At 31.3% G+C, this 23,852-nt stretch overlaps 1 protein-coding gene across 2 annotated transcripts in view; it reads right to left on the reverse strand.

Annotated features, from left to right (window-relative positions):
• Positions 1-23,819, reverse strand: part of LOC146540890 (ribosomal protein S6 kinase alpha-5-like) — a 99,955-nt gene extending 76,136 nt beyond the window's left edge. The window contains exons 1-2 of one of the 2 annotated variants that reach the window (XM_085207299.1): positions 22,603-23,819; positions 5,180-5,248 (exon numbers count right to left, since the gene is read on the reverse strand). In XM_085207299.1, coding sequence (XP_085063425.1) covers positions 5,180-5,248; positions 22,603-23,218 — 685 coding nt within the window. In that variant the 5' untranslated portion in view covers positions 23,219-23,819. Of the gene's footprint in view, positions 1-5,179; positions 5,249-13,222; positions 14,276-22,602 lie in introns of those variants that run through there. The other variant, XM_085207310.1, reaches the window with a different exon arrangement.
• Positions 23,820-23,852: the final 33 nt, after the last annotated feature.

Raw genomic sequence — 23,852 nt, forward strand, 5'->3', positions numbered from 1 at the left:
CCGACCTATTACGTAGTAACAGACGTTGGATTAGATTTTAATTTTGACGTCATATAAAAGTCGTAGTCGGCAGAGAATCTGGCAGAGAACGCAAAGGTTTTAGGTTCGATTCTTATTTGGAGTAATGAATTGAGCGGTGTTGAGGTTTGCCATTGAATAACAAGGGATGTTTCGAAAATTGGGCGACGCGCATGAAACGGAGTGTGTTAACACTAGATAATAGCCTACGTTGTTGTAAGTGGGATACAACGTGACGCTAGTTCCAAGACGTAATTTACGTCACTGGGTTTGATCGATGATTGCAGTTGACGCGTCCGTGTTGTTGATTTGTGGAAATTTGCGTACAAACATTTCCAATTGACGCCATCGTTTATTACACGCCTTCTCTACACGTGATGGTTGTGAATTAAATTCTTTGTTGGAGAAATTAACTTAACGCCACGCCTTGTGTAACTAGAGCAAGTAAATGCAAATAATTTATTCTCCGAGTGAGAATCGAACTGACAATAGTGTTCACCGTCAGACGCTGCGCCGCTGCGTCACGACGGCATCTAAGCCTTTTCTAGTTAACATGACATTTTCAATCAGTTATAACTAACCAAAGCAAGTATAGACAGAGCGTGTGAAATTCTAATCTAAAGTACAGTACGGTCGACTAGTCGTGGGTTTCTGAACTTTAGCGCATTGTTCACCATCCATCTACAGCTAACTAACTTCAGGGAGGCCACAACTCGTCGACCGAACTATATTTGTACACGTGCCACGGGTCACGTTTACGTACGAGTTAATATCAGTGGATCTAATGCATTACTTTCATATTATTACCAAATCTGCTATAGGTACTAATAATTTCCTTTTTTCTTTTCAATTATACAATTTAAATAGATAGTCGTGTAATTCGCTACAGATAGATTTAAAAAAATTAAGGCACACATATGCATGCTGAGGGCACTGTGTTCGACTGTAATGGTTGTCGGTTCAATTCCTATTTGAAGATTTTATTTGTCTTTTATCGGTCTGACAGTTAACAGATAAAGACCGACGTTGAATTCCACGTTGAAACATTCAAAACGCAATATTTGGAAAAGCGACAAATACAGATGATAAATGCGGGATACAGTATGAAACTAAAAAAAAAGGAAAAGTAATTTATTTTATACGGAGAATTTACTCCATCCAAAATCTTTCGTAAAAAAAGCCATTTAACTCAAATATAAATTTAAAAAAAAGAAAATTAAACATCCACACTAATTGAAAGACCAATTTCCTACTTAAACCACTTCCCAATAGCAAACACAATAGAAAATCGAAAAAAAAAAACAAACTATCAGCAGCGTAACAATACTCTACGGAACGTTAAAATTTAAAACTCTTGGTAATTGTAGCTGTGTTCTATTGAAAAATAATTAACTCGGTAACAGACTGGAAGTAAGCGGTTCATTAGATTTAGTTAATCCAGTAGGTACATCGAATGCATATTTTAGAATCCTGTAAAGATAATGAGGCTGCAGTGACATAAGTATGTATCTGTAGACGCGGCGGGATGTGGGTTCAATTTCCACTCGAGTCAATGGAATATTTAATATTTTCATTTTCTGTGGTAACAAACAAAGAAACGAACCGAAAAGTAAATTATTCTACTTTTCTAAGTATAATAGACTAAGCGCGACGTTGGATTCCGTAACTCAATATGCAATATCTCAAAAATAGAAAAGTGGGGAAAGGAGTGTCTTGACACTAGGTTCCCTCTGCCTACCGTTCTATACGACAAAAAGCAAGACGCTGTTTTTTTTAAAACATATCGTCAAACAGGTGTTATTATTGAAATTTCGCCTTTATAAGTATGACATAGAGAGATTTTTTTTTATTTTTCCATATAAAACCATATGAACCGTTACACAATTGACCGGATAAACGCCTTGTACGTAACATTAATACTTCACAGTGTATGAGCACCCTTGGGAACATGCAATCGGTGATGCTCGGCAGATTTGCAGTTCTTTCTTACTTAATGTGAACCTCGTTGGAACTTAAAACGGTTAAACAATCCGGAAGTTGAGAATATGAGGTAATGAAAAAATTATTATGTAGTGTAATAAACTTGTGCCTAACTGAACGTGACGATTGCGGGTTCGAGTCCCACTCGGGGTACAATTTATACTTGTAATTAAAATGTTTTACCATTTTAATTGGACAAAAGCCGTCTTTAGGATCAGCCAACCAGTGCACAATATTTCAAAATGTACTGAAAGAGAACCGATAAAGTAACTTACCATAAGGGTCCCCATGCCCATCTAGCGTAAAGATAAAAAGAAGTTACTAAATATGACAGTAATATATATTTAGGTGATCGTTTCCGTATTAAATATATTATAATGAGTATTATAATACATTTAATATGGAATGATGTATTAATGAGGACAGTTGGGGCACAAGCGTGTAACTATAAACGCGACAGATTGTGGGTTCGATGCCCACGCGAGGAAATGAAATATTTAATATTTCCATTTCTCAAAACGCGGCGTTAAGTACCGCACCTTAACACGCGATGCCAACGGAGTAACACTTGGTCCCAAGGTTCCCTCTGCCTGACCTGCGCTATATGCGGGATACAGCGGGAAGCTAAAATAATAATTAGTATTGACCTTTTCAGACATAGATAATACTTATCGATTGTCAATTTGATTGACTCGTCGTGTTAACATTACCACACTCCAAAAGCCAATTCTTATGAAAGTAAAGACAAGATTCTGCAAGTTTCATTTTATAAGCAACTTATTTTCTTTCAATATTACAATATATTTTTTATTTGGTTATGCAATAAAAAATATTAAAATGATATTTACTAAAATACATACTTGGGACTGGTTGACTTGATACAGAAAATGAAAAAGGCAAAGAGTGACGAACAGTGTGACGTACCAATATATTTTTTTATATTAAAATTATATATACACCTATTTTATTAAAATTATAATAAACCTACTATAAAAATATCTAAATATAAAAACAAAATTTTCTTTTTTCACCAATTAGTACCGAAATAAAAAAAATCTAATTTGTTAAGTAAAATTGCGCAGTGCACCACCGAAGCCTCTGTTGACTTGTTTGGAAATCCTGCGCGGAGTCACGTCGTTGATTTCACAATGTTTGGTGTTATTCTTCTAAGACGTCAAGAACTTTCGAACATTTCTAAATATAGCCTTAATTTTATATGAAGAAATGGATGACCGCATGTAATATTAATTAATTAATATTAATACTTAAGCACTGGTTTCATTGAGTCTAGAGTGGTTGAAATAAATTTAAATACTTTTAATGTAGCCGTCTCTAACGTCCTAACCGAGGCCTAGCACTTTTTTTCAGCATCACGCTTTATCACGCCGCATGTAACAGCCTGTTGAATAATATATTTTATCGAACATTTCTTCGAGTAGGAATCAAACCCAAAATCTGTCGTGTCTACAGTCACATCCTTGTACCCCTGCGCGACGACTGGCCTCAAAAAGAATTAAGTTAAATTGGATTAGAACGAAAATTGTCAGAAGTGAGCATTGAAGTCATAACCATCCCAGTGTAAAAATTAATAAAGATAATAAATTCTACAACATAATAACAAAAGATATAACTGTCTATACTAGAATTATATATGGCCATACAATGGCGATGCATAGAAAATAGTATTTCCTCCACTCGCACGTGTAACATGAAGGGCATTTCGTCTTAATAATTTGGATTGAATACCACGCCTATATGAAAATATTTATTGTTTTTAAATGAGTACTTTATATTTAATAATAAAAAATAAAAGCTTTTAATAAATAGATGGATGTATTGTAATTAAAGCTACTTCAATTCCCTCAGTTTCATCAGTAAAAATGTTGTGAAAAATTAGATAAGTCAGTGATACAGCTTTTAAAAATTTACATTTTAAATTATAAAACATTTTCCCTTTTTCATACATACAATAAACTAACTAAAATACGTCACCTTCATTCAAATTAAGTCAATAACAAAACTCGAAGCACTTAAACCACTTTAAACGCCTACAATTACAAGTAAAAAATTATACAGATCACGTTTAAAAATAAACCACTATCCCCTATCCCCCGGACTTCCTCGCCACGTGGTGGGTCATTGAACCGTTCATAGTGTTTTACAGTACTGTCGACGAGTCGTAGCCCCCTAAAGCTAGGCTTTATGAATTTTTATGATTTGTTCACTCCTGAAGAAATCAAAATAAGAAAAATCCCAAGATCAAATTTGAAACTATCTACAGTTAAACTACAGGGCATCATGTAACCAATTCACGTCATTCTGGCGCAGCTGAAGTTGGCTGGCAACACGATGGTTGCAAGTTCGACGTCGAAGGGGGCAAATATTTATACATCCCGGACGAAAAATAAGGGGTGGTATAAGTTTGATTGTGTGTATATCAGTATATCTGTCTGTGGTAACTCCCAAACAGAGAAACCATTTTTTTTGTTTAGGTTCCCCACTATCCTCCCAATTTTCGATATTTTGCATAATGAGTGGCGGAACATGTTGTCACTATTCTCTATCCCCCGGACTTCCTCGTCACGTGGTGGGTCATTGAACCGTTCGTTGCTTAACGTAGCTAGTGGTCAAACAGACGGTCAGGTGCTTAAACGTTTGGAATGTAGATTACTTTGTTATGCTTTAAATTTATGTTCCGGTTATTTATATTGTCTTTGAAGTTCATGAAATCGATTAGTAATATGCAGTATCGATTCTTATCTATGTATATTTTTAATTTTTTATATAGAAAACGATGGTTCTTTTCATTAATATAACTGTATCAAGTGTACTTTTAAGATTAAATTTTATCTAAGGAACTGTATTTAAAATTAAAAATAGGGAATAAATTTCATAATATATTAATTTCCTCGCTCTGGTAATGAAACAAGGCGCGGCGTTGAGTTCCACCACTCAATACGCAATGCCTCAAGAATGTGCAACTAAAACTAATATTTGAACGGAAACGGAACGGAACACGGAACGGAGTGTCTTAACACTAAGTTCCTTTGCTCCCTTCTGTCTATCCTGCTATGCGCGGGATTCCGCGGTGTACCAAAAGAGCGATATATTGAATATTTCCAACATTTACAATGTATTTTATATATATAATGCAATAAATACATTTAATAGCTACACTCACCTCCAGTGCCGAGTACTTTGAGCAAGTCGAAATGTGATATGTCCACTTTAGAAGCGCCGTTTAGATTAACTGTAACAAAAACACTCTTATTATTCACTTATCAAGCGTCGATTTTTTTTTAATTCGTAGATACAAAAAATAAACAAACACAATTGTATTATCGTATTTGGATATACCTTCAGTCACTTGGTTCCATATTTTTATACAAATTAAAATATATATATATATATATACTTATTATACTCTTTAGAGGGATACGAAAAAAAAATTAAACATATTTTATTTTCACGCGTCTTTTGCATATTATAGCAGGTACCCAGAAAGAATCAATTTTATTACAGGATAAAACCGTTTAGATATTAAAACCCAATTTAATAAAAAAATTGACAAGAAATATATACTCAAAGATAGCAAAAATACTGTATAATATTTACATAAAAATTTATAAACATCAGCTTACGAATATCTAAATTAATTTTCTATTACCATACCAATATGGCGTACATAAAAATTAGGTAAATATTTTACACATGCAAATTTAAAATACAAAAAATACGAGATAAAACTTTTAAGTGACTATTTTGAATTAATTTTAATTAGAATTGGTAATTTTGGAGAATATAAAAAAAATTAAATGCAATTGAAGTATATAAATTGAAAGTATATTTTTCTAATACTTGCCATTTTAACTTTATGTGACTTCATAATAATAATTTATTATTATTTTATAGTGGCATTGTAAACTATAGTTGACGCCATTCTGGCGCAGTTGAAGTTGTTTCGCAACGATAGTTGTAAATTCGATAGGACATTTGGTTTATATTTAAGTCATCCCATTTTATTAAAAAAAAGACTGATTTGACACTTATCTCAGCATTTATTCCTTATGATGAAAATAAATAAGAATACAAAAAAATAAATGTACCAAATATGTTTCCCCTAATATATTACATAATAGAAATTAAACAAAAATCTATAACCATATATAAAAAAGATGATTTACATAATAGTAAATAATATGTATCGCTTCAAAGTCACGGGTACGGTGAACTCGAGCAGCTCGCTACTAAGTCGCTGCATACGTTTCTTTACCTATAGGTAAGCTGCGCAAATAAAAACATATAAATGTGCAGTTTGTGAAAAATAAATGTGCATAAATCGATGTTTTTTTGCTTAATTTTTAATCAATTAATCAAGTTAACTTAAACCAGAGAAACAAAATGCAACACCACAATGTACACCTCGTGCTGTAGATTTGTATTAATATTATAAAGCTTTCATCGAACTTTGTAATATTAATACAACTCTTCAGGAACTTCTACCATTACGATTTATATTTTCGTGTTAGGTAGTCCATTCATCGAGGAAGGCAAAAGGGAATATGTTAGGTATATTATACCTATTGCAGCCTATAAAACTAACGCTATATGTTTTAATGTAAAATTTACTATATTTGTATGACTACAGATATAGTAAATTTTATGAGATGACTCTCACCTTAGACTGTATCACGTGCCATATGCAATACAAATCAAAAATATAGCCTTTTTAAACATTTTAAAATATAATTTAACCAGCTTTCACAAAAATTCTACGTTTATAACCAGATAAACAGCTTAACAATAAGACATTATTATATTTACAATCCTAGGATTAATAATATCGAATATACTATCTGAAGAGGACAAAGTATTTTTATTTTTATCTATAAGATCACCAATCAAAGCTCGTATACGATAAACATCTCATCCGCGTCTCGACCTAAATTTTAACCTAGAAAGAAACATTTCTGTACCGTTATGTATTTTTTGTAATGTAAAGTTATATAGTATTATTGAAAGGAGCCTATAGCTATTGTATTTAATGGCATTTTACTTAAGCGTTGATTACTGTGGTTGTGGATTCGGATGCCACTCCATGAAATACCTTTTTAGCTTAACCCTGTATCCCGAACTGTTATGTTCGTAATATAACGTTCCTTTAAAACACTTCAGTTCCTCACTTAATATGAAATATTTCTATATATAATGCGGCTTCGCCCGCGTCACCGAGCTCGAATTCTAACTGCAAATTATACATTCGAAACGATCGTCGTATTGTAGCCTATATCTTTTCTCGAAAAATGAATAGCCAATTGGATAGCCAACACAAAAAGAATTTTTCAATTCTAGTTCCTGATATTAGTGAGCTTTATCAATTTTTCCGCTTTTTAATATTAGTATAAACATGTTACTCTTCTTCCACATAATCTCTAAACAAGGAGGTGTTAAGAAACAGGACAAGTTTTTAGGTTCATGCTGCCCACACAAAAATAAAGTATTTCATATTAATTAGATTCATTAAGTAAATAAAAAATAATTTTCAATAATAAAAATAATATAAAATCAAAGTACATCATAATGTATATCTGTATAAGAACAACATATTAAGTTAGATCACATGACTCAACAACAGGAAAAGTCATTGCCATTGATTTAAAGAAAACTCGTTTTGCGTTAACGGTAGCAGATATATATTATTGCTGTAGCAACACTAACAATATATTTTGATAGAAAGGTCCCTATATATGTACATATTCGTAGAAAAATCATTTAGGAGTATGCTTCTTATGTGCAAATCAAAACACAATAGAGTATCTATAATGAATAGTTTTGATTTAATGAAGAATAAATAACAATAAGCGTATTACTAGTATCATTCATTTATTTAACAGCGAAATCACTGATAAAAAAATATAAAGAAATATGTCTAAAAGACTGTTGAAACCAAAGTTACCAGCAGGATATTAGCCATATGCCAATGTTATTCAAAAATATAATATTTATATTTAGCGTTTTTTTAATTAACTTAAAAAGAATATATTTAAAACCTTCATTACAACTAATTATAAAATGACATCAAAGGAAGTATAATGTTGACCTTTCCCTGTTAATGTCTGTAACTTCAATACTTAATAGTAAAATGGCATATAGGTATATGTTTTTTTAAATATTAATGTATAGTAATAGCATTGCCTCGTTAAATTACCAGGCAAAGGGCGGCGTAGAGTTCCGCCACCAGAATTCGATTTAAAAGTGGAAAATGGAAAGGTTCCCCTATACTTAATCTGCTATGTAGGGAATACAGTGTTAAGCCTAAAAAACTGATTAGTTAGAGAGATTTAGTAAGCGTAGACTCATCGACAATTAAATAAAAGCTAATGGATTTACTTAAACATAAACTGTGTTACATCATAATATGTATTGAACTATTACAAATCATACAAATAATAGTTTGCTTAACAATGACTATTTGTTTCTTATCTACATACATTTAAATATGTTTACATTTTGAGATTGAGAGAAAGCAGAGAGATTGAAGATCTTTTTTCACTTCACTTCGCTTTTTTTTTTGCTTTTTTTCGCTTCACGCTGAATTGCGCACGTAGCAGGGTAGGCAAATGGGACATGGGAACCTACATTCCGTTCCCATTAAGACACTTTCTCCACTATGATATTAGTTTCTAAATATTTTTTTATTTAAATGAATACCATTCAAAATAAAGGATCATAATATATTATTACCGTGTGTAAAACGACATGTTTATCATAAAAAACCGAATAGCTCATAATAATGAGTTCTTTTGAAAGTTACTTTCACTATACAATTATATGTTACAGCTTTGTATCGACAATTTGGGTTTTTTCATTAATTATACAAATTAATTTTTATGTTTATTACTCAATGTATTAGCAATCAGCATAAACCATATATTCAACAATTATATTGAGTAGTTATTTAAATGTAATAGCGAAAACAAAAATATTATTAATAACGTAGATATAATAAGAAAAGCATGTATTAAAAGGATTTTTTTTAAAAAAACGAAAAATACTCAACTGATGTTAATAAAACTTTGATTATTTCCTAAGTTGAAACATATGAGATAAAATCATCTTTATATAAAATATTTATTATCTGATAAATATATGGCCAAATACACATGCATACACAAACTTACAAATTTTACCATACATGCTTTGCTTGCAAGCCTAAATAAATCGTCATAGTCAAATCTCAACTTATCTCCAACCAGTACCACGTTCATACAGGTCAAACTGATAACCTCGTTATTTGAAATCGGTTTGTAATACTGGAGGAAGAGATTAAAAGTTTTGCATGAAATTCCATACTATTATTTAAGGTTTTTTTTCAGTTTTACATTGTATCCCGTATCCTGCTGATAGGCAGAGGGAGTCTAGTGTAAAAACACTCCGCTCCCACTTCCCTCCGAATTCTGAGCAGCGGAACTGAACCCCTCGCTTTGCGTTGAGATCAGAGGAAGAAAATATTGAATATTTCATTTCCTTGGGTGGGAATCGAAACCCAGAACCTGTCGCGTTTACAGTCACACGCGTTTGCTTCTGCGCCACGACTGGCCAGTTCTAGAATTGTTAATTCTTATTTTATATTATAATTTTAAGACTGGACACGTAGTTGATAAGGCCTTATCGCGGTACGTCAAGGACTGATAGTAAGAAACCGATGTGACCACCGACATAAACACATGGTTATAGATAACAATACAAATTCTATTGTTTAGGTTATTTTGTGTTGTATCGCTTAAAATAACATAATACTTTTTTTATAAAATATTATGTTTCGTAAAAACAACTCAGATATTTCGTATAAATACGAAATATCCAAAGTTTAGGAAATATTATGTAAATACAAAAAAGTCATACAAATATTATAAACTTATAGAAATATTAAAGCCATAGCAATATTTTAGGAGTGCGAAACACTTCAATCTCTGCATATCGCTGATGCTTCATCCTCTGTCATCAATCCGCACACACATACCCTCCGGGAGTCCCTCGTGGTTTTTACGTGGCTTTTCACTAGTGTCATAAATAATGTCTATTTGGAGTCAACTGAGGTTGTAAGTTTATGTTTGTGATTATCAATTTCCCTGATATTGATAAATAAATAAAAGTAGTGAATTCTATTACTTGTTGATTGTTATCTTTTTCTTATGCTTACACATATTCCAGTGTATGCACAAGTGGGCTATAGACTTTTTTACTTAACTCATAATATTGATGTCTGATGATTGAAACTAGTTTATAAAGCAACATATTATATAGGCTAGAAAATATAAAAAATGCAATATAAAGTAATTGAAGAGTGAAATTGATAAGAACTATAAATATCTCTTAAAACATAATTTATTTTAATTATAAGATATGATACAGTACTTCATTATATTTATAGTAAAATCCTTATAAGTTGAACTTGTTATTATTAAACAGAATAAATATTTTTGTTTTAAAATACAGAGAATATCTAAAATTAGTCTATCGATCTGACTATCTTGAGATAAAAGTAAATAAAGAAGTATATAAAAAATATCATAAAATTGTATGTTATAAACATTTGATATGCACAAATAATTTAACATACAGTAGTACAGTAACCTCTTGATTATCATATCTAAAAGTCAAGCAATGCTTGCTATTCTTATCAGATATTAGATATTGTTTTGCAAATTAAAATGCATTAATATATAGTAAATCATTGTGTATATAAATAACTTTTGTTTTTTTAGCTTCCCACTTTATTCATAGTGGAGTTGTCACAGTAAAATGAGCATTAACACTATGGTCTCTGCATACCTCTTCCAATTATATACTGTCATCTAGATTTTCATACATAATAGTCCTTGCGTTTTTTTTAGGTGACTTCCCTCTAATATCAACAATACTGTGTTCATAAAGATTAATTGAAGAGTTGTCGTCTCTCTTACCACTCTATCTTGCATTATAAATCTTTTTTTGCCATTATTTTATTACTTGTGCTCTCAATTTGCCATACCTGAGCATGGTTCTTCTATAACTATTTTACAATCTGTGTATTCAAAAAAAGTTGAACTTTTTTACTATCTAGAGTATACCAAAGGTCTATAAATACACAAGAAGGCCAATGTTTTTAAAATTGCTTATGGTAATAACAGTTAAAACAAAAAAAAATCTTAAAATAAAATATTTTCAAAAAAGTTACACCAAATAAGTCAAGTCATGTAAATAAAAAAATACTAGATATATCATATATTAAAACATACAGCTATTTTTACTTGACAGTATTTTTTTATTATACAATTCAGTCAAGTGAACTTTGACAGTGTAAATTTAGCATCTAATAATTTATAGGTATATTGTGAATTCACATTGTTGATAATGTTTTAAAACATAGTTTGATATGTTATTATAGTATATAAATATTTTTTATCTGTGGCTGATAAGCATTCTTTATCAGATTCGATACTATAATGAACAAGCAGTATTGTGAATAAATGACATCCAAACATATCTATTAACTTCAGTTTTTTTAATCTACATTCTTGTAGCACATTTTGCAGAGTAAACAAGGACAGCATAGTGAAGAAGTATTATTTACTTCAGTTCTGCCCATGCAGACACATTATACCTAGAAGGGTAAAATTAACTCAATTTGACATTTTTAGGGTTCTGTACCCAAAGGATACATTAGGATATTACTACAGCTCTCTGTCTGTCCACCTCTCACCAGACTATACATATGACACAAAATAATGTAGTGTTTCTGTTACCTCAAAAGTCAAAATATTTAAGACTTAAAATGTCACTAGAGGCCAATTGTGGCGCAGGGGCACAAGTGTGTGACTGCAAATGCAACTGGTTGTGGGTTCCATTCCATTAACATGACTTGTGTTTATGTAAATTATTATCAAGAAAACCACTTTTTATTGCTTAGATAGAAACAAAGTATGATGCAACAGGTAACAGGGAAGTAATAGAATTATATATCAGTTTTTGTACATTACACTACTATTTTTTAAATAATTGTATAAGAATGAGTATTTTACACATAAAATACTAAATAATAAAATAAGTATTCACTTTGTTTTGAATTTTACCTAAAAATACAACACTTAACAATCAGCCTCGATTTTGGTTTGCAAATTGTTTTAATACAAGACATAATACTTGTATACTTGAAATAAATAATACTTCAAAATAAACATTATATTTAATAGTTTGTATTAAAATATTTTTTTAAATATACCTGTACATTTTTATTTATTTTTCCTTGAAAATAACCTTCATTTGAAACTAGTTTATTTTCTCCACTGAATTATTTATGATGTCAGAAATGTGATGAAACTATATAAATATAGAGTTTTTGAATTTACAGCAGAAATCTTTTTTATTAGCTTCACACTGTAACTCATATATAGCAGTAGAGGCAGAGGGAATCTAGTGTTAAGACTCTCCTATCCCCACATTCCATCAAACCATTATACTGACATTAATAAACACTGGTACATTTAGAAATAATACTTAATTTATTCTTCGCCTGCTATGATAAAAGTTACTTCAAAATAAGTTTTTATATTATTTTGGATAAAATGATATTATAGTTATACTGAAATTTGAATAATTCGATCAAGGATATTGTGGTGCAGTAGGATAACAACTGATTGTAAATGTGATGGTTGTGGGTTCAATCTCCACTCCGAGAGTAATTTATTTTCATAATAGTGTTGAGTTCCACTTAACACTCAATGTATTGAATGAGTAGTGGGAAAAGGAGTTTTAACATTGGCTCCCCTGTCAACTTTACTATGTGCAGGAATAAATGTGAAGACATTTATAATGAAAACCTTGCAGATATATATGGCTATTAAGTGAATATAATTAACAAATTAATTAAAAATTAAATATTATTGCTTACTTAAGAGTGTTATTAATTAATCATTATATATTGTTTTGAGATTACAATGTATAGTATGTAGAGAACATTAGAAAAAGACATTTTAAATGATTTGCTAATTACACTAAAGTTCTTAATGACCCTACCTGACCTTAATGAATGAATGAATGAAATAATAATCATGTTGTTAAAAAACACCAAACAAACTAAACTACCTAAATACCTTAGCCTCTACAATCATCAAGAAAGAATAAGGGCATTCAGTTTTAACTAACTACTGTAACTAATTTAGAAAAAAGTAATAGTACCAACCTTTACTTCTTTTCCTAATTTTACTAGCTTCCACGAGATTCCAATCTACTGAATCCCTTGCTGGAGGGGGCACTGTCCCACCGATAAGTTCCACGGAACTGCTCCGTTTACTAGGACCTGGAACTGGCACTTCCTCCTCAATTTTACTAACTTTGTCCTTCACCACTGTATACTCAATAATTTCAACACTGTTGTCTATATGCATATTACTGTGACCGTTGACAGGCTGTTCAGATTTCAATTTCTTGTTTGCCACCTTCTTGTGTTTGTGGGCACTGTGACGGTGTTTGTGTTTGGTCGAATGCGAGGAGTTCCTCGAGCTGACTGGTGAAGGGCATCCGCACTCCATGCTGCCCTCCTGATCGCTGCCTTCGTAGTATCCCGACTCGTGTTCAGGCTTCTTGTCAGGCAGACTCATCTCTGCAGTCGCCATGGTTCAACCCTTCAAAACCATGTAGCCTCACCGAATATCTAGCCCGCACGTCGTCGCGATCGAGCAATTGGTATTAATGTCAAAATTATATCCAATTTAGGGAAAGTAAACACGACACGTAATGTATTTCGCGAGCATACTCAAACCTGCAATGGACCGTACTGAAGTTGTCGCAAGTACGGCTCGCAGAGGGCGCCGTTGCGAGGTTACACGGCCGATTTAAAAATCTATCGCACTGTCCTAAGACGCGGGCGATAAAACGCCTCCGTGAAAGCTCCGCGTCAATGTCACCTGAAGCTATCTTTACACTGTTCAAACGTCAAATGTAACACTTTTTACGATTTGTATTCCAAAAATCACAGCCTGTTCCTCGGTTACGTCGCACGATTCCTTCCAACAAAATCCAAATGTTTGCGTATAAAAATCACTAAACTATAGTTACAGTCCATTTGACACTATAGACAGTTCGTTTCATAACCTTTTCACTATCACTAAAACGTTTGGTTTGTCTAAAAAAACTATTGTATATCACTATATTGTATATAAATTAAATATGCTAGCGCGAATGATGTCTCACTCAGCGCGATAAAGTAACTAAATTGAATTCGAGAAACGCAAAATAGAAACCGTGCGACGTGCGAGAGGCGCTGCCCCCACTACTACACGATTTACGAGGCCAGCCAGACGTCACGCAACTTACAGATAAAGCAATATTTTATAGAAAAAAAAGTATTGAACAGTTAGGTATTAGTTAATAAGACATTTAATTATATTGTTTTTCACCTTTAACGTTATTAATAAGGTTATTATTGCATAAATAAACCAATTATTTTTATTGTAATTTCTATAGTTTTTTTCTTAGGTTTCAAATATTTTGAAGAATAAACACTAACAAAAAAAAAACGTACTAACATGTTATAATTTATGTAAGCTACATAGTTTTGTTTACATGTATGGAATTCTATTTTATTATAAATATATTTTAGCAAAAATTGTATATATTATGTCATGCATATAACTTATTATAATAGCCATGATAAAATATTACTTAAATAAAACTTGATTTTCATGCAGGTAAAATGTAACAACTGTCCCTATCGTTCTTATTGTTACCTGAAAAGCGTACAAGTTTTTGGGACTAACTGGGAAGAAGAGACTAAAATAAACAAGTAATTCAATACTAATAAATCTACTATTTCTTTATAATAAGTTATACTAACTAATTTTAAAAAAATAATATGAAAAAAGGAATTTTAATTAGTTTAAGATTAATCAAAATCTCTTTTTTTTTAATAAAAAAAATTTATATGAAAAAAATCTGTATAGCATTATTTTTATAGTTTTTTCATATAAATATAAAATCATATTTAAATAGTTAAACTACCAAAAAAATTTTTTTTAACCCCCACATTCAAAAATCATCTTCATCCTAACATTTATACTACACTACAAAGTAACCATTTCATGGACGTAAACAAAGCGAGACAGAGCTATCGCTTATCTATTGAGTAGAAAGAGTCGGAGAACGTAAGAGCGTAACGAAAGTACCAACTATTGTGCATCTCCTTCTAGATCCTTTGCTTCGAATTAAAAAAATGGATTATACTTATTAACTTTAGATAAATGGTTAATTATATTAGTTTTCTCTTTACTATAAATAATATATAAATAAACTAGAAAGGTATAATATAATGTATAAAATATATTGTGCCGTTTAAAAAAATGTTACGAAATTATTTTTTTTAATTAATTTCCAAACAAATTAATTGTTTCATTTTAAATGTGTCAATATGATATTAAAATATTGTAAAAACATGTTTTACCAATTAACTGTAATCAATAATTTTATTCATATGAAGAAATAATGCTTTTACAATACACACTCACTATTGAAGTGACATGTACCTATTATAATAAAGTCTGTATTAAAACATAACCTCATAAATCTGTAAATGAATAATTATGTATTAAATGAAATTCTTTTTAATGTATTTAAAGTATTATTCCACACTTCGTAGTTTTAAAAAAATAATTGAATTAAAATTAACAGAATTACTTAAAATACTTAATAATAAGTATGAAATTTTATATTTTTTATCCTTTATCATCGCCTATATTTAGTTTTATATAATATTTTTGACAACTCGGCGTTTCGTTCACTTTGCTACAGTCTGTGGTCATAGGTAGTAGTTAGTTAGTCCATCCTTGACCACGGATTTCGTTTAAAATCTCTTAAATACTTTAAGAGAAAAAAAAATTATATAATAATAATTAACGTGTGACCTTCTCGTTCACTGCTTGGGTTTTATGGTAATCGAGATTTTTTTACTTATAATTTTATTTTCAACTTCATGTTGTTTTCCGCACATACCAGGGTAGGTAGAGAGAAATCAATTAACGAAAAAAAAATACAGTCGAATTGATAACCTCCTTTTCTTACAGAAGTCGGTTAAAAATCTTGTTAAAAAGGCAATCGAAATAGCTGAACTGTTTTAGGATATTTTTTTAAAATTATATATTATTGGTATAATTCTATCTAGTTCTAAGCCTAGTTTAAGCAGTACTGTCAATAAAAATAAGTAAGTCCATATACATATAACTAATATCACTGAAAATTGATGCTCTGAAGATGTGGTGCTGGAGACGAATGCTGGGTATATCATGGACCGAGTTTCGCACCAACGTCTCTATTCAAGAAATCGGCACTAAACAATGTCTGTCGACGTTAGTACAAGGTCGCATACTATAGTTCTTTGGACATGTCTCCCGAAGAGGAAGTGGCTCCATCGACCGCCTAGTCATGCAGGGCAGAGTGGAAGGCACTAGAGGGCGAGGAAGATCTCCCATGCGTTGGACCGACCAGATTAAGGCTGCAGAAGGGGGACCCTTACATGAGTGTACCAGGCTCTCAGCCAGTAGAGATAAGTGGCGAATACTCGTGAGGCGTGCAACATCTACCGCTAATGTCACTTTGTGAAGACCACGACCACTCTGACAAGAGTGTTACGACAGAGAAGAAGAAGAAGAATATCAATGAAAAAGTTGAATAAAGGTACAAACCACGTAACTGTAATAATTAAAATAATAAAAAAAAACTGAGCTATAAGGGTTATATTATATAAAATCTATAAATATAAAAATTATATTAAATCTTTATTATAAGCAAAAAATACAGTGACCTACTATGCGATGCAGATAAAAAAGCTATCAACTATGTGTTTGTTCGTCACGTGGGAATCGTGATATTGTAAGAGTTAAATATTAGTTATTTTTCTATTTTATTAATACTGTTACAGTAGTTTGTACAGTTTATTAAGTAAAATATCAGCCTTACACTTTTTCCCGCATAACAGGTTAGATAGAGAGAACCTAGTGTTATGACAAAACTCAACGCCGCCGCCGTCTCTATAAGCTCTATGGAATGAGGTTAAAAAGAAAATAGAAATTATACATAAAGTGATAACAGCCATTGAGTCATGTCATTTACAAGGATAACATGTGCTAATCCTGATTAGATATTATCAGTGACTCAAAGGGATAAGGATTGGAAAGCTGCACTGCAAGCTGCTGCAAGCTGCTTCTAATGAATTATTTTTAATATGATTAAATGGAAAAATATGAAAAAACCGTTTAAAATTTACGTAAATAATGTATATGACACACGGTGAATGTGGATTCGGTTACCACTCTGGGGAAAAGGCACCTTCACGTTTTTTCCCACATAGCAGAGTAGGCAGAGGAAAGCTAATGGTAAAGCACTCCATAACATTCTCTACTTTCTACCGACATTGAAAACAGACAATAGACAACAAAGACATTGAAAAATTAAAAACCCAAATTCACCGAACGTTACCAATAAAATTAGCTATAGCTATACTAAAAGCGAAATATATCAATATCAATGTCCATTAGTAAACTAGTTTTAAAGAGAAACTTTAGTTATGCAACCGTTCGATAGTCGATACTATGTTGTAATGTTTCTGTTTAATTATCTTTTTAAGACACTTACTAGTTACTACTGGCTGGTGATGTCTAAACGTTTATTCAACTATAATTTTAATTGTGACGAAGAATGGCGAGAGTACTTCACTTGGGCGGAGGTACAGTGTGGTCGACGAGTTGTGGCCGTCCTGAAGTTAGCTGTAGGAAGCTGTGCAGATTTGATTTTTAAATTGTTTCTTACTTTTGCTTATTTTATTTTCGAGTAAATAATGCGCAAAAATTAATAAAGTCTGTATTCAGGAGGGCACGGCACGACGACCGTACAATTTGTTATATTTCCAGGTTTACGAATTTTTGAAAACCGTCCAATCGATGACGACACGTAATTTTATAATTATTATATTGAAAATAGAATTATCCACTTTTTATCATTTCTATTTTAAACGGGTTAAGTAATTGATATTATTTTTTTTAGCTTAACGCTGTATGCAAATAGCGGGGTAGTCAGAGTTAAGACTTGGCTAGTTACCAGAGCGATGAAATTAAATTATTGAATAATTAATTCCTCCGAGTAGGAATCGAATCCACAGCCGTCGCGATTACATTGATTATTATTTATTAAATCATATCCAATTAAAGTACAAGAAATATAAAATTGCGGTTGGTATTTTGTGAGGTATTATATTATCTGTTACAAATATTCGACAAGGAAGCATTTGGGTTTCCAATAATCATGAAAACCTGAACGTGTTGCCAACTTTGGTGTTGCCTTGGCGTAACGGGAGACTGACGTCGTGGCACAGATTGGAATATCTTTTGCTTTTAGGTATTGTATGGTTGTGGGTTTAATTTCAACATGGAAATGTGCTTGTACTTAAACAAAATTTAAAAATGTTATACAAAATGCTGAAGTGTCTCTTCTGGCACCTTCAGCAATTATGAAGACAGTTTTGTGAATGAGGAAGAATTGTCGTAAATGCTAGAAGTAAAAAACATCATTGCCCTTCAACGATTTATATTTTTTATCATACATCGAACAAACCGAGCGGGAGCTGCATTAAATTTGCGTTTATTTGTCTTTAAATAAAAAAATATTTTCATATAAGTATATGTTTATTTCAAGAGAAATCAGAATTTAGGTGATTTTTTTCACAATATTCAAACATGTTCACATGAAGGGGATGGAGGATATTTAGACAACATAATGACATGTCACATGACAACAAATGTTGCAAGAACGTTAATAACACTATTTCATTTATAAAAGGCAAAGGTATTTAGTACGGAAATTCAAATATAACCGAGTCGATTTTCAATTTGGAAAGTGACTTGACTGTGAGATGTTTTGAAATGTTAAAGCCTAAGATCCCAGGGCCCCCAGACCTACATCACTTTAGCAAAGTTAGGTACTATTTCTTTTAGAATCCACTCATTACTCTCAGGACACAGAGTGTCACATGAGCATTGTTCCACACACTTGTAATATAATTATGGAAACTTTATCGCGCCTGGGAGGATATCTGGCCCATTAGATTGAACTGAGTGATTATAAAATTTAGGCTTGCTAGTATAACGTAGTTTGCTTTTAGGACGTCTGACGTATAATTTTGTTGTAATCAAACATTTTATAATTTAATAAGTCATCAGAAATATGATTGCGGACAAAAAAATATAAACTCTATCTAGATATGAATATTAACCAAAATCATTTGTTTTATAAGTTTGATTGTTTGAGGCAACTCTAGCCGCAAGTAGGTACAGTGGGTTACATCGAAACGCAACTTTCAAAATAAGAGAATTTTCCAATTCGAACCAGTAGTTCATGAGATTATCAAGTGCAATTAAATAAATTCTTCAGCCTTATAATATTACTACAAATATAGATTTGAGGTTTGCACAGGTAGGCCTACAGCAGCTAGTTATAGTCTATATCTAGGTAAAATAACACATATAGGTACAATAACACACGCTCGTTTCACGTCATTCGCAATTAGATATATTCATATTTATTACACGTTAAGAAATTAACTAAATTATTGTACGCAATATATAATATTATTTTATACATAGGTATATAGAAAATACTTGACGCCATAGAGACGACGCGCCGTAGAGTTGGCACGTGATTAACTTAACACGAACGTGGATTTTAAAGCATCGAGGGACTCTTTGTATATATTTTACATTAAGTAATTGTGTAGACGTTTTGCTTGCTTAGATAGATGCGGCGTTGGGTTCCGCTATCCAAGGAAGAATGAGCATAAAGTGGAAGGCTATATGATTTACTATGTTTCCTATATACATGCAAAATACTAGAAATGTATAAAGATAAAAAAAGATACATAATGCCAAGAGCTACGTTATATAGAGCCACTATAATATGCTTCACATATAGGATTACAACCAGTAGCATCGGCAGTACCTACTATACACATCCTAAAACCAATAAAATTAAAAATATATAAATAATTATAAGGTAAAATTATAATTTATTGTAATGCTGCGGCCATTATTGAAGATACGGAAGTAAGCATAACCTTGGTATCGAAGAAATAATCACGTTCGTATGATATTCGATACAAATGATGAATTGTAATCGTTTGTTCTAGAAAGTGCACGTACCTATGTTGATTAGTACTGGCATATTGTATGCTGTACTGTTGGTACCCACTACCTACATTTGTATATTGAGGGTACCTATAGGGTCGTGACCGAATTATGAAACATCGATTTTCTACTTTTATTCCAATTTTTATTTTATTGTTAATATAATTTTTAATTCTATCAACATTGAAAAATTTTAACAATTTAACAATACGCCTCACTCATATAAATTAATTACAATTTAACTGACATTAAATCAGTATGTTTGTACTTAGTTGTTATATTATAACTTGAGCGATAGCATTCAAATAGTTGAAATCTTATTAATTTAGGTACTTAATCTATTTTTAAAGTTTTGAAGGTATTAATTTAATAGTTGTGATTATTAAAGAATCAGTGTCGCGACATTACAAAAAGCCGGAGGTCATGGGCTCGATTTTTATACGAGGAAAGGTCGAGCAAATACTTACTTTCTTACAAATTCATTTCGAGAAAAAAAGTGACGTAGCAATTGACTATTACAGTAAAATAATTTACAAGAGCATAATATATTATACACTACATTAAACTATACCTATCATATTATCTTAATGGTATAAATATGACATTATTTATGTCCCAGTTATTTATGTCTATCTGACAGACTGAGAGATTCTCAGTTTCATTATAAAAGGAATCAAATCCACAACTATAGCTTATAACTAGACATTTCTATACCTACTTCCACAGGGGCATCAAAATAAAAAAATATATAATTTACTCTGTATCTCGCTTATAGCAGGGTAGCAGAGGGAACCTAGACAGTAAGCTAGTTTATTTAGACATTCGAACTATTTTTGGAGGTAATACATGATGAGAAGGAGGAGGCGGAACTCTACACCGCACTTGTGCCCCAGAGCGAAGAAATGAAAATATTAATAAATGATAGCCTTGAGCCCGAAGAGAACCCAAAACCGTCGCGTTACAGCGGCCTCTATTCATTATGTTAATGCATAGTTAATTTACAGTAAAATATACATATTAAGTATATTTATTACAAGATAATAAATAATAATTAAGTATATATTTAATAGTATATAAGCAGTAGCATATTCACGGTACGGGCCGCGGCCCCTAATGTAGGTCTAGTTATTTTGGTCAAGGTCCAACTGGAAGTAGGTTTCGCTACGACATTATATGATAATTCTTCCTTTTCTATACTTTTCACATTATAAACGAGGATATATATTTTTATATACAAAATAAATTAATTACATCTATTTTATTTGAAATTGAACTTAGTCTTAAGGTCACAATATCTATTATATTTTTTTGTTTTGAAGCTTATTGAAGAAGTGTGCAGATTAAAATATAATAATATAATAAATATTAAGTATAGGTTCATATAATTTTCGTTCAACGGTCATACAAGGTTTACTAAAAACAGTAATGAATTAATAGATTAAAATTTTAATAGATTTACCTTGTTAGTCGTAAATGATGGTCATGGTGAGATAAAGTGTGATGTTTAGACATGGTGAGATGTTTAGGTTATTGAAAAAATATGGCTTCATATACCTAGTTAAATATGAACAGTTTATAACTGAAATGTTTTATAATATTATAATAATTAAAATAAATGCGTGACCTCTAGCTTAAAAATGAAATTTAATAATTAACCTTGGAAGTGTTTAGTCTTATAGTTAATCTTTAACAATTTTATTTTCCATTAAAACACGTAAAATATGGATTTTTAAAAATAGCGGAATTAAGTATATATTAAAATTTACAATTAGGTATAGAATAATTATAAAGTTCCACATACGTATTGTCAATAATTTTAAATCAAATATTTCATATTATAATATGTGTATTGAAAACTCAATGTACAAAATAGAAGCAAATATTTTATAGTGTTATTGATTGGCAAATCGGCATGAAAAAGTAAATATACACAGTTGGCGACAAGTTTTAATAAACATCACTTATCTATTACGATAAGGCGTACACTGTAACGTCTAACAATAAGTATTAATAATAAACATTGAGCATTTAAAAGTATATTTATTGATAGATTTCTATACTTTAAAACGCATTTTTATTTGTTAAAATTACATTATACAATAAATAAGATGGTTGGTGGCCTTTTTTAATTTGATATATGTAGATATATAAATTTGTATATTATCCATATTAACGACATGTTGAAGGCTCGGTTAGATTTTGAAATTTGTTAAGTACCTACTTTATTTTTATGTTAAATTTCATTGTCGAAGCAATTTAGTACAAAAATGGCAACATTTACGTGGCCTCAATATTTTAAATAGTTTATTTGTTCACCCAATATTTTTTTAGAATAATATAAGAAAACAATACAAAGTTTGCATAATATTAAATAATTGAATATTGTTTTTCTACTTACCATAGCCAATTTCATGCCGTACGGTGTCAGCCTTCACTATAACGGGGATTTCCTTAAAACCTTTTTCATCTTTCTTATCTTCCTCTTCCTTTGCTTTGGGTACGTCTTCAAAATATTCCTCAAAATTATTTTCATTAAAAAAGTTAAAATCTATAACAGCTCGTTTCATGGTGGGTGTGGCGCTGTTAGCTATATCTACTTCAAATTGTAACATTTTAGCTGGCGACATTATATCTGCCGCTGACGACGGCTTCACAAAACCATCATTTATATTTTTAGTTAGTGATAATTTCAGTAAATTTTGTGTGTTTTTAGCATCTTCTCGTTTTGGTGTGTCAAGTATAGGCGGAGATTTCTCCCTAGGAGGAGTAACGGGAGCTATCTCTATAGGAGTATTACATGGTGTTGACGTATCTATAATCAAGTTATTTGTATCAACAGATACGCTTCTCTCGCCGATTGTTACGTTTTCAGCTATTGATATATAATCTAAGCTCATGCGGAATGTATCGTCTGGTAAATCTAAGCTCTCAGGTATAAACAACTGGTTACAGCTCGAAGTTGACGCACTGCGTCCCTCCTCTGAGTCATTCCTGTTTAGTTGAGGAGACTCCATTATGCTAATATAAGAGTGATTATTGATAGATAATTATAGTTCAACTTGTACTGTAGTGTGTAGATATCATTAATTAAAAATCAATTGTCATTGCGATTGCGTTATTTAAACTCATACAGTGTTTTAAAAGTCATATGTATAGACAATCGTCCTTGAAATTATCTAGCTAATCGATAAGCGCAAGAATTTCACATCACTGCTCCTTTTACGCACACTAGTGTTAAACAAAACTTGAGAGTGTGTGTAATGTATCTGTGAACTGTCAAACTCGTTTCGGCGCCTTATATTTATAAGCGACGAACTAATAAGAAAACAGTCTAATAAACAATTAATTGTTTAACAAAAAAAAACTAATAAGAATGTTTGTTATGAATTAAATCACATTTGGGTAATTGTAAAGTATATTATCGCGCCATAGGCCCAGCTATAAATAGCTTTACGATCGTCACTTGCACAGATTTTTGCCCGCTCTTTTTGTTCATTCACAAGCACAACAGTACAAGCGTATATGTCCAATACAAGAAACAGTTCACAAGATTACTCTCACTATAAACGTAATATATATATTTTATGTCTAAATGTATTTATTTAACGTTTTAAATACGAGATGCGGCGCACAACGCGGGCAGCGAGA

The sequence above is a fragment of the Heliconius melpomene genome, chromosome 1 (genome assembly GCF_056956725.1).
Source record: "Heliconius melpomene rosina isolate 202511_hmr_F chromosome 1, ASM5695672v1, whole genome shotgun sequence".
Lineage (NCBI taxonomy): Eukaryota > Metazoa > Arthropoda > Insecta > Lepidoptera > Nymphalidae > Heliconius > Heliconius melpomene.